The sequence below is a fragment of the Urocitellus parryii genome, chromosome 3, assembly GCF_045843805.1.
Source record: "Urocitellus parryii isolate mUroPar1 chromosome 3, mUroPar1.hap1, whole genome shotgun sequence".
NCBI lineage: Eukaryota > Metazoa > Chordata > Mammalia > Rodentia > Sciuridae > Urocitellus > Urocitellus parryii.
This window is the reverse complement of record NC_135533.1, coordinates 205353892-205366249: the sequence shown is the minus strand read 5'-3', so window position 1 is coordinate 205366249 and position 12358 is coordinate 205353892. Positions and strand designations below refer to the sequence as shown.

At 53.8% G+C, this 12358-nt stretch overlaps 1 protein-coding gene across 3 annotated transcripts in view; it reads left to right on the top strand.

Annotated features, from left to right (window-relative positions):
• The first annotated feature begins 107 nt into the window (after positions 1-107).
• The window catches only part of C3H19orf44 (chromosome 3 C19orf44 homolog), a 25345-nt gene continuing 13094 nt past the window's right edge, over positions 108-12358 (top strand). For all 3 annotated transcript variants that reach the window (XM_026389842.2, XM_026389843.2, XM_026389841.2), the window contains exons 1-5: positions 108-189; positions 3261-4029; positions 6415-6787; positions 10731-10804; positions 11588-12092. In XM_026389842.2, coding sequence (XP_026245627.2) covers positions 3262-4029; positions 6415-6787; positions 10731-10804; positions 11588-12092 — 1720 coding nt within the window. In that variant the 5' untranslated portion in view covers positions 108-189; position 3261. The remainder of the gene's footprint in view (positions 190-3260; positions 4030-6414; positions 6788-10730; positions 10805-11587; positions 12093-12358) is intronic.

Sequence of the window (12358 nt, the reverse complement as noted above, 5' to 3'; positions counted from 1 at the left end):
CGCCCTGGAACTACCACTCCCATGATGCCTCGCGATTGTGACCCGGGGCCACCCTGCTCGCGGGAGCGCGGTGGCCTGTGGGAAGTGTAGTCTCTTCAGCCCGGCGCGGTTGCCAGGGCAACGGTACCCTAGGGCCGGACGGCGGGGCGGGAGCGTGGCGCCGGGTTCCACCGATAAACCGGCGTGGAAGTAGGTCTGCGGGGCTGGGCGGACGGCGACGGGTGGGCGCCCGGCTGGCTAGGGGGGCTGCGAGGAGATGGGGCGCGATCCGCGGTTGGGCTGGGCCTGCGGCGGGAGGGTGGCCCCGCGCGCGGCTGCCCTGGGTCCGGAGCCCTGAGCGGGGTCAGATGCGGATGGCCGTGAGGCCGGGAAGAGCGGACAGGCCGAGGCGTCGGTGTTTCCAAGTTTAGTTGTTGTCACAACTTTACGAGGCACGTTCACGCGCCGTGCCAGTCGCCCCGGCCTTGGCGGTCCACCCCGGCGTTCACCCCCGGCAGCTGCTGACCCGCGGCTTTCCTCGGGCGAGGCGCGGGCCTCGGGCGGCACTTGTTCCTGGTGCCGAGGAGTGAACACTGCATGGGCCACCGGCCGGCCTTCGCTTGCTCATGAGAGGGCATTGGGCTTCTTCCCACTTTCTCTCTCTTGCAAATAATTCTTACGACCATTTATTTGCATGGGAGTGGAACTGCAGGATCTTATGGTGACTCCAAGTTTAGCCCCCCAGAGGAAATGCCAAACTTTTCCAAAGTGATGGCTGCACCATTTTATAACCCACCACCACCACCAGACTATGAAGATTCAGGTTTCTTTACAGCCTCATCAGCATTCCTTATTGGTTCTGTCTCTGTATATAGCCCCCAACCCCAGTGCTGGAGATTGAACCCAAAGGCGCTTCACCCCTGAGCTACATCCTCAGCCCTTTTAAAATTTTTTGTTTTGAGACAGGGTCTCCCTAAGCTGCTTAGGGCCTCGCTAAATTGCTGAGGGTGGCCTGGAACTTGCGATTCTCTTGTCTCAGCCTCCGAAGTTGTTGGGTTTATAGGCATATGCCACCACACCCGGCTCCCCTTTTAATTTTTTTGAAGCAGGGTGTCCTCAGTTTTCCCAGACTGTTTTTTCCCCCCTGGAGCTGGGGATTGAGCCCACAGATGTTTTGCTACTGAGCTATACCCCCAATCCTTTTTATTTTGAGACAGGATCTCACTAAGTCATCAAGGCTGCCCTCAAACTTGCAATCCTCCTGTCTTGTCCTCCTGAATCACTGGGATTACAGGCATGTGCCATCAAGCTTGGCATCTTGAACAAAATCTTAAGGGCTGGGTTGAACACTTTTTTGCTACACAGAAAATGCTTGTGCACATTATTTAAAGGTGTAGAAGATATGAGCTGCCGGATTTAGCAAACAAAAACACAGGGCACACACTTAAATTCCAATTTCAGATAATATTTAGTATAAAAATATTTGGGTCTTTTTCCCCCTAGTGTTGGGGATAAAACTCAAATTCTTGGCAAAGGTAGGCATGTACTCTACCATTAAGCTACATTCCCAGAATTATTTTTTTTATTAACTACACATGACATTACAATGATCTTGACAATTCATACATTTGAAACAATTGGAGTATAATTTCTCAATTTTCTGATTATACAGATTGCAGAATCACACTGGTCATAGAGTCACCTATATACATACAGCAATCATAATGTCTATTCTATTCTGCTGCCATTTTTTTTTTTAAGACAGAATCTTATTGAGTTGACTGGGTTAGACTTGAACTTGAGATGGTCCTTCCTCAGCCTTCAGAGTTGCTGAGATTATAGGTGTATGTCACCATAAGAATGGCTATGTCATTCTTTTTTTAAATATATATATATTTAAAATATATATATATATATATTTTAGTTTTAGGTGGACACAATATCTTTATTTTATTTTTATGTGATGCTGAGAATTGAACCCAGTGCCTCATGCATGCTAGGCGAGCGCACTACCACTTGAGCCACATCCCCAGCCCTATGTCATTCTTTTAAAAAAAATATTAACTAATTACTTGAAATTCCACTTTAACTAGGTGTCCAGTATTTAATCTGGCAGTCAAGTAAGATCAATTTCTAAGTAGACAGGCATGGGAGAAAAGACCTCTTCAGGTGTCAAGGTGAATCAAGAAACATTTTTTAGTGAAATTTACCATCACATGTCCTTGTGAAGTGACCCTGTGGTTAGGAGGCATGCTCCTGTGCCTCGTCTCTCTTCGCCTCCTGTATTCCGTGGTCTGTGTGCTATTTACTGGGCCTCACCAGGTCTCTGTGGATGGGTTTGGGTTTGGTGAATGCAAACACTGTGGCCAGTCTCCTTGAATGGGCATCTCTGTGCTGGGAGAGCACCACTGTAGGTACGTTCCCATGTGTGGACTTGGCAGGTCACAGCGCCCATGTGCTTTTCATTTTGATTGCTGTTGCAAAGTTCCTTGCCAACGGGGCAGCAGATACATAAGGCTATGGTTTGGTGTGGTTCAAGTGGGTATCCCAGTGGTTCATGTGTTGAAATTTAATCTCCATTGTGAGGTATTTTGAATATTGAGACTGTCTCCAACTATGATGTTCAGAGGTAGTTAGGATTAGGTACAGTCACCAAAGCGGAGCCCCCGTGGTTGAAAACTGGTGGGCTTGAAGAGGAGACTAAATGGACTGCAGAGCAGGGGGTGGTGCATTCATCTGTTTTCTGTTGCTATAATAAAATACTTGAGCCTGGATAATCTGTAGAGGAAAGAAATTTATTTAGCTCACAGTTCAGGGGCTGGGAATCCAAGACTGGGCAGCTGCCTGTATGAGGGCCTGTGGTACTTTATAAGAAGGTACAAAACAGAAGAGAATGAGTACATGGAGAAGAGACACAGCATGACGGGTAGGGCTCTTTCTGTCACCACCCACGTCCAAGGGGATGAACCTAGTTCTGCTGGAGCAGCATGAATGTGTGCGTGTGTGTGCGTGTGTGTGTGTGTGTGTGTGTGTGCGTGTGTGTGGTGCTGGGGATGGAACTAGGGCCCTTCACATGCCAGGCAAGTGCTGTAGCACGGAGCTGCCCCCGAGCCCACGTAATCCCTCTCGCCGACCCACTCCCCTGCTCCCAACGCCACCACAGTGGCGGTTTATTTCAACTTAGTTTCGTGGGGAACAGACCATCCCCAGTCCTCAGCAGGCGCTGTGATCTGTGGCCAGGGGAGGTGTTCTTACAAGCCGCTGTCTGTCTTTCCTCCTAGAATGGCTTTCTTAAGAAAAACCAGCCCACCTGCTCACGGTGTTTTTAGTGACCTCAGTGACATCTCCTCAGAAGATTCAAGGATGGAAGACATCAGAAACTTGAAAGTCAGTAGAAGTTTTACCCAAGCAGCCTCCGGTCAAAGCAGATTTCTAAAAAGAAACCAAACTATCGGTGAGAAACACTTCAACCTGCAAGACAGTGCTGCCCTGGGCAGTGGGGCCCAGCTGACCCTGGGCAGACCCCTCGCCACCGCCTCCAAGATCCGAGCCAGCGCGGCGCTCATGAGGCTGGCCCAGCTGGAGACCAAGATCCGGAGTCGGCAGAGCGCGCCCAGGAGCTGGTCTGACACGGAGTCTGACTCGCGGCTCCTGGAGGACGGTCTTGCCGAGAGCGTGGACAGATCCGCCCCGGGGGCCACCTCGGGCCCTGCCTCGCCGCACACCCACAGAACTTTCCAGAAACAAGCCCGTGAAGCCCCCCTCCCCAAGAGCAGTGTGCAGAGTGGGCGGGCCAGCAGGTTCCTGAAGAAGAAACAGCCACCTGTGGGTAGCGCGGCCCCCGAGGCCCAGGCTGGGAAGGAGAGGAATCTTCAAACACCCAGACAGAAAGAACCTGCTAGAAAATTTGATTCCCCAGACAGCGACGAAGAGGAAATGAAAGAATTGCTAGGAAGCTTGATGGAATCTTCTAGAGAAAAAGAAACAAGCCTGAATCAGAGGTTCACCAGCACTGCCGTCAGTGGGAAGGAGCGCGTGAAACCATCGGCGGTGAGGTTTTCATTTGTTTGTTTGAGTCCCCTCTTTGTCACTGCCACCATGATGTCATAGCATGACTTTTATAGTGATGTCACCAGAAGCTATTTGAGAGAAGAGCTTGATGAGAAAGGGTAGGGTTTGGGCCAATCGCAAGTATCTGTTGAGGGTCTGCATGGTGCGGGGTGGCGCTTGGGACACTTTGCGCTGTGTTGGTGACACAGCGTCTGTGCCTGGTGTACACCACGGCACTTTGGGTCATTTGGTTTGGTTCTGGAGACCTCTTGCTGTGTTGCCCGGCTGGCCTTGAACTCCTGGGCTCAGGCGTTGTCCTGCCTCAGCCTCCCGGGTGCTCGGGTCCGCAGGCGTGTGCCACTGTGCTGCAGACAGCCTTCACTCTGTGCCCCTCATCAAACAGCAGCAGTAACCAGTTCTCTGAGGACGTGGAGGAAATCAAACTCCGTTTCTCCTCCTGCCCTCCCACGGCACAGACCGCCTCGCTCTCTTTCTCTTTTTTTGCATTTCTGGGGTTGGAGCCAGGGCCTCAGGCATGCTGCAGAACCACTGAGCTGCACCCAGCCCTCGGTCGCTTCTGTGACCCCCAAGAGGTGTGGAGGCTGCGGTGTGCCAGCCCCCAGGCAGCCCCTCTGCAGCAGACCCCGGGGCTGTCCTCGGGTTCCGTTCAGTTTTACCTGGAGGTTGCGGCAGGTTGCACAGGTTGGGGGGCTCTGCACCCCAGACTGTCTCCCACTTCAGACATCGGTGACAACTTTGTGCCTCTAGAACTTCCACAAATTTGGGTTCCCAGAGCCCCTTCTTTGTGCTTAACTTGCTACAGTGGCTCACAGAACTCGGGAAAACACATTACTGGTTTATTTTAAGAACATTTTCTTTCCCCCTCTCTTTCCCTTCCTCCCTCCCTTCCTTCAGTGCTGGGCATGGACAGCAGGGCCTTGCACAAGGCAAGTGCTCTACCACTGAGCCACAGCTCCTGCAAAGGGTATTTTATTTTTTTTTTTTTTTTTTTTTTTTTTTTTTTTTTTTTTTTTTAAATATTTATTTATTTATTAGTTATTGGCGGACACAACATCTTTGTTGGTATGTGGTGCTGAGGATCGAACCCGGGCCGCTCGCATGCCAGGCGAGCGTGCTACCTCTTGAGCCACATCCCCAGCCCCGCAAAGGGTATTTTAAAGGATACAAATATCCAGGGTGAGGTCGGGAAGGGTCCTGAAGGTGGAGTTGGGGTGCCTGTGGACGAGTTCTTGCTCAGCTTCCTGTTGGCCTCCGTGTGTTCAGCTTTCTGCAAGTTCTCTGCACCCTGTCCCTTGGGGTTTTATGGAGATTTTATTGCACAAGCATAATTGAAACATAGATAACTGTGCAGAAACCTGAGTAGACAAAAAGGTTAGATCTAAAGCTAAAAGACGGGTGGGAGCTAGGCTTGGCGCACACCTGTAATCCCAGGTATTCAGGAGGCTGAGGCAGGAGGATCACAAGTTTTAGGCCGCTGGCCTCGGCAATTTATTGAGACCCTAAGCAACTTAGTGAGATCCTGTCTCAAAAACTAAAAAGAGCTGGGGATGTGGCTCAGGGTGCAGTGCCCCGAGTTCATCCCTGGCACCGAGGGGGAGAATTCCACTGTTGAGGGGGACCAGTGTGTCTTTACCCTTGTGTCTGTTGAATGACTCCTGGGTTGTTTCCGGCTTTGGGCTGTCATGAATGACAGCTTTGGGCTGCTATGAACATGTGCATGGCCGTGTCTGAGTCCCTGTTTCCACCGGCACACCTAGGAGGGGATTGCTGGGCCATACGGTAATTCTGTTTAAATGTTTTTGAGGACCTGCACCGTCTTAGCCCCCTTGGCCCTGTGTGGGTGTGGCATTCCTTCAGGTCTTGGCCAACACTGCGGGTGGTGAGCTGTGTAGAAAGGTGTGCTTCAGCGAGGAGGATCTGCACGCTGGTTTGGGTGCTTTTGGCGTCCTGGGCTGTCAGAGATTACCTACTCTTGGGGCTGGAAGAACCTTAGTTTAGAAAATGTGTGCGCTGGATATGGTGGCACATGCCTGTAGTCGCAGCTACTGGGGATTCAAGGCCAGCCTGGCAACACAGTGAGACCCTGTCCCAAAATAAAAAAAATAAAAATAAAAAAAGAGCAAGAGTGATTAACAGTACGTATTTGAAAGCCAAGTGACCTTTTTGATTGCCTGTGGCACATTCTCTAATCCCCTTACCTCATCTCAATGGGCCTTGACTGGGCTGTGAGAAGAGGGGGAGGGCACAGAGGTCAAGGCTGAATTGCTGAAGTCCTGGTGTCGCTCCCACCAGCTCACCCTTGTGGCATAGGAGTTAATTTATCACGAGTTTGCTAATTTCGTGTCTTTTCTTTCACCAAAGTAGGGTCAGATCCCTGCCCCGCCCCGAGCCCCTCTGTCCAGAGCAGAGCTCTCCAGCTCAGAGCCTTCCCAGACCCTGGGCCTGTCCAGCACGCGGTCAGCGCGCCGGGGGTCAGCTCGCCGGGCCCTCCGCAGTACTCGGTCGGGAACCTGCTCCCCGCAGACTCCGGCGGCTCGCGACACAGCCTCCCACCACACAGCCTCCCACGACCCAGCCTCCCCCGCCTCCTCGATTTCCATCCCCGACGCGGTTTCAAGATCAAAGTCTTCAGCCATGGGTCACGTCCAGCTCGCGTCTTCCTCCGGGAGGAGCGGGAGGAGCGAGCCCGGGCCCTGGGGAGCCTCGGACCCCGAAGCCTCCGACGACAGCCTGAACGGTAACCCCTAACCCCGGCTCTACGGAGCCCCCCCCCCGGGCAGGGCGGGGCCAGGGGCGGGGCCAGGGACTGAGCCCCGCCCACCGCGGCTTTCCGGCTCCTCCCCGCTTGAACCAAGTCTGTTTAAACAACCCTCCGAGCCCAGCCGTGGTCTGGAGCCCAGCTGTGGTCTGTGGGGCAGCTGGGTCGGAATAGCAGACGTGACTGAGCAACAAGAGGTCGCACTGAGGGGTCAGGGTCCCAGCCTGGACCGGCTCAGCGCGAGGGGCGCCTCGGGGCGTAGGGATGGCCCCTTCTTGCTGGGCCCTCACGCGGTGGGCAGAGCGAGTTCTCTGGTCTCCTCTTGTCCTTATAAGGACACCAGTCCCACTTCGGGGGTTCTATTCTCCTGACCTCCTCCAAACCCCATTACCTGCCAAGGACCTCACCTCCACAGACACCTGGCCCCTCAATACCCCTTAGACTTCGCAGGTCAGAAATATTTATTTGGGAAAAAATTGACCTCTCTACTGAATATGCAGAGACTTCCCCCCTGTCCTTACACAGCAGATCATAGCACTGTCTACAGGGCATCCACAGAGGGCCAGCACTCCCAGTGCTTTGGAGACAATTTAAAGTATATGCGAGCGTGTGTTTGAGTTCTGAGCAAATACTGGGCCCTTTTCTATAAGGGACTTGAGCAGCCAGATTTTGGTTTCCGCAGGATCCTGGAGCCAGTCTCCACGCTTCTGAGGGACAGCTGGACCATTGCAGCAGAGCTCTCGTCTTCAACAGAGATTTAGAGGGTGCACAGATGTCCAGCCCTTCCCATCCCAATAACCCTGCCCCATGATGAAGCAGTAACTTGGGGGGACCCTTCTAGAGGCACAGACATCGAAAAGGCAGCTCAGTTCTTTGTCATTGAGCTCCGGCCCTCCAGCCCTTTGTATGTTTTTGAGACAGGGTCTTGCTGAGGCTGGACTCAAACCTGTGATCCTCCTGCCTCAGCCTCCCGAGTCACTGGGATTACAGACATGCACCCCTGCCTCCTTTTTAAATTCAGAAAAGAAAACAAATTTCTAAGAAGTCAAAAGTAAACATTTTTGTTACTTCAACATTATTCAACATTATTTTTAATACTTAAGAGCAGAAGAGGAGGAAAAAAGCCTTGAAGTCAACATTTATTTTTTCCCTCTGAGTTGCTTTATCACCAAATCAAAGTTAAGTAATTGTCTCATAAGTGCCCGATGTGTGGCAGAGGGTGCCAGGAGTCATGTTGGCAAGGACAGAACAAACAAGCAAACATATTCCCTGCCCTCCAGGGACCAGCACGGCCATAAGTAGAGTCAGTCCAAGATTTATGGGCAAGTCAGGCCTGTGCTTCCAGCCATCTAGGAGGCTGAGGCAGGAGCTTGAGGCAGGAGGCTGGCTTGAGTCTGGGAGTTCAAGGCCAGCCAGGGCAACTTGGTAGGGCCTGTCTCAAAAAATAAATAAATAAAGTGGTGGGTAAGTTAAAGTCCCATGACTCGGCAAGCAAAGATCTGCTAGGGTGAGTGGTGAAGCGTCCCCAACAAGGGTCTGTCCCTTCCAAGTGGCCCTGCCCAGCCACAGAAAAGCAGGTGTGTTCAAGGCTGTGTGTCTTAGTTTTCTTCTGCTGTAATAGAGGATCACACACTGGGTAATTTATAGAGAATGGAGGTTCATCCGGCTTATGGTTCTGGAGGCTGGAAGTCCAAGATGCAGGGGCTGCCTGGTGTCTTGCTGCTTCTTTCTGCAGCATCCCAAGGTGGAAGGCCAAGGGAAGCTGAGAGCCAGCAAGCAAGAGGGGGTGGCAGCTGTGGTGCACATTATAACCCTAGCCACTTGGAAGGCTGAGGCAGGAGGATTGAAAGTTTGAGGCCAGCCTCAGCAACTTAGGCCCTGTCTCAAAAATTAAAGAAGGGCTGAGGGTGTAGCTCAGTGGTAAGTGCCCCTGGGCTCCATCCCCAGGACCAAAAAAATAAAAAAGGGTTGGAACTCACTTTTATAATGAACCTACTCCTGAGCTACAGACATGGATGAGGCGGAGTCGCTAGCACCTGATTGCATCTTGAGTGCCAGCTCCCAACATGCTGCATTGGGCATCAGGCACCAACACAGGGTTTTGGGGACACGTTCACTGAAGCATCATGGATGTGAGGAAACTCCCTGGAGCCCCTCCAGGGCCCCTCCTGCCAGATGCCACTTGGCATTTACGTTCCTCACTCTGATCCTTAGTCGTACACATGAGGAATCCAGCACGAGGGGCTGGATAGTGAGTGGGGTCCTCAGCTTGTCCCATGTCACCTTCACAGATGAGAAGGTGGGCCTAAGCTGGTGGAGAGCCAGCACTGATGCCAGGCCCCGGGTTCCTGCCTCCTGCCATCTGTCATTCTGCTCTTTCCCTTTGGTGGTGGTCTCCCCTGGTGGCCAAGTGTCTCCTTCTGTCCTTCAGCTGCAGCCTTGAGGGACATAGTGGGGGACGGTGAGTCCACGTTTGGTGGACGACCAGCCTCCCCTCCAGCAAGCTGTGCCATCTCAGGCTGTTTGGGCCTCAGTCTCCTGGTCTGTAAAACGGGCATCAGTGAAGTGGTCCACGTGAAGCCCCTCGGCTGGTGCTGCCTCACAGCGGTGCCTGTGAGAGTCGGCTGCGGTGACCATATGGGCACCCAGTGCCACTGGTGTCCCAGAGCACCAGTCTCAGACACCCGATGCTGCCTTTGCCCCTGACCACCAGGAGGTCTTAGTTCACAGGCTTTGCCTCCTAAAACGTGGTGGCGCAGGTCTTTGTACCCACCTGAGCGGCGTTGCTGGGGGAGTCAGGAGGGTTGCCGCCCCTGGGCTGGAGCCAGGGCCTTTGCCAGGCTGTGGCCAAGCCCCTGCCCTCTGCGTCTCCCTGGGCCTTTCGCTGGCTGTCAGGTGAGAACCTGGGCACTCGGGGCCACATCTCACCTGGGCCTGCGGGCCCTCCCTCCACTGCCAGGCCGCCCCTTGCTGTCCAGCCCTCACACCGCGGCATTTTTGTCACCAGTTCCCTGAGGTGCCTTAGGTCATCTGCTCTGTCTAGACTGGGGCCTGGAAGCCTGTTGTCTGTTTTTATAGTTTTTATAGTTTATCAGAAGGATCCACGCCCTTAGGTGACACATAATCTGTGACTGCTTTCACACTCTTCTGGCTGAGTAGAGTTGTCCCTTGGTACCTGCAGAGGGTTGGTTCAGGACCCTACAGATATTCCAGTCCCTTCTGTCAGAGGGATGGGAGGAACCTCCGCACATCCTCCTGCACACTGAGCCACCTCGGGAGGGCTTGGTCCTGTACGGTGTAAATGCTGTGCAATACTTGATACAGTGCATTGTTTTCTTTCATTTTTTTGGGGGGGGTGTAAGGGATTGAACCCAGGGGCGCTTAGCCACTGAGCCAGGTTTTAATTTTTCTGTTGTAGTTGTGGATGGACAGAATGTCTTTATTTTGTTTGTTTATTTTGTTTGTGGTGCTGAGGATTGACCCCAGGGCCTCACACATGCTAGGCAAGTGCTCTGCCACTGAGCCCCAGCCCCACCCCTAGCCCCCTTTCTATTTTTTATTTGGAGACAGGGTCTTGCTGAATCGCTTAGGGCTTTGCTAAGTTGCTGAGGCTGGCTTTGAACTAACTCACGATCCTCCTGCCTCAGCCTTCTGAGCCTCTGGGTTACAGGTGTGGGCCACTGCGCCGAGCAACTGTATTGTTTTAGGATTAATAACAAGAAAAAAGTTCATGTGCGGGATAAATGCATCCCCCAGATACATTGATCTGACTTCCATGGACTCCAAGCTGCAGAACCCACAGATACAGAGGGCCAACTGCAGTCACAGCTGTACCCCCAGGGACTGAATGTCTTCATGCTTCCTAAGCATTTGTGGAGTGAATGAAGGAGTCAACGCTGCCTTACTAATTTTTAAATTACAGATTTTAGAATCAATATTTTATCCCTTGATGATCTGTCTCCGGCCGTCAGTGAGAGATCAGACTTGGAACAGAAGGTAAGTACATTGGCGTTATTTTATTTATTTATTTATTTTATTTTTTTAGTTTTTTGTGGTGCTGGGGAGGGAGCCCAGGGCCTCAGGATTGCTCGATGATGGCTCTACCACTGAGCCACAGCCCCCGGCCGTGGTCCTTCTAGATTGTAGAGAGTCTGGATGGGAGGTTTTGTTCAGGCCAGTGGTCCTGCGTGCGGCACGTTGGCACACCTGGGGACACTTTGGTGGTTAGGATGGGGGAGCGGGGGGTGGATGCTGGGATGCACTCAGGGTCTTGGAGAGCACAGAACCTTCTGGTCCCAGGCGTCGGGTCATGGCAGTCCAGGGACTCTGGTGTTGGCGGTAACAAGCCCAGCAGGTGAGCAGCTGATCCCAGCCACCCCCCTCAGAGCACCCCAGAGTCACGTCCAGGCTGAGGCAGCCCCGTGTGTCCTGGTGGTGGTGACTTTCGTGTAACCACCTGCACGATCAAAAGCACGTCTCCATGATAGTAGGACGCCATTACGTTTCCCACGTGTGCCGCCTGAACGTGCCCCACGTCATGAGGCTCGCGACTCTCACCCTTTAGAAAACCCTGCGCTAAACATCTCTGGGGGCCTGGGGTGGGGTGCACTCCATGGTCGTGCTCAGCACGCCGAGGCCCTGGGTTCCAGCCTCGGCACCCCCCCAACTCCAGGGGGACCAGTGTACCCTCCCAGGGGACGGCTGAGGTGTCCTGCTCACGCAGATGTGGTATCCTTAGGAGACTCATTTTCCAGTGACTTCTGCCATCCTTCATTTTAGGAAGGTGCCACTCAGAGGGCGAGAGCGCCGGGCAGGAGCCGCCCCGACCAGACACCTGCCGCACGGGACGCACCGAGCCATGCCCTGCCCAGGGGCTCAGCATTTCAGGGAAAGGCCACCTCTGTGGTTGGGGACGAGGGCCTCCCCACTGAAAGTGAGGTCTCAGAGCGTCTGAGTGCCAGCCTGGCCTCTGCCGCCCAGCAGGACAGTGTGTCCAGTGCCAAGCCGTCATCCGAGACGCCCACAGAGGACAGCGTGGGCTCGGCTTATTCGGAAGATTTTGAAAGCCCGCCGAGTCCCCCGGCCTCCGAGCCGACGGCTCCTTCCGAGGCAGCTCTGGACGGAACGCTGGCCACGGTGTCGGAGTGCTGCAGGAGTCTGAGGACAGACCCCCCCCAACCCCCCAGGGCTAGGAAGAAGGGCGGCCGGGGCGCGGAGAGGGTGGGCGTGCGGGAGATGGCCGTGCAGACCCTGGACCCGGCCTTCACCTACCAGTGGACCAAGGGTGAGTGTGGCGGCCTTTGGGGACCCGGGTGGCCAGGACAGGTGCTGGGGGGTGACCTCTGGCTTCCCGGGAAGCACGTGGAGAGCCGGGTTGCTGGGATCTGGCTCTTGTCATCAGCCAGCTTCCAGGTGGGGCTTGGCACGCGCTCCTCTTTCCTAGATGAGGGGCAGCTGCTGGGGGTTTCCAGTGTCCCCAGCTCTGAGGCGTACAGGAACGTTCCAGAACCAGACACCACGCAGCCCTTCCTAACCAGGCAGTTCTGGCAC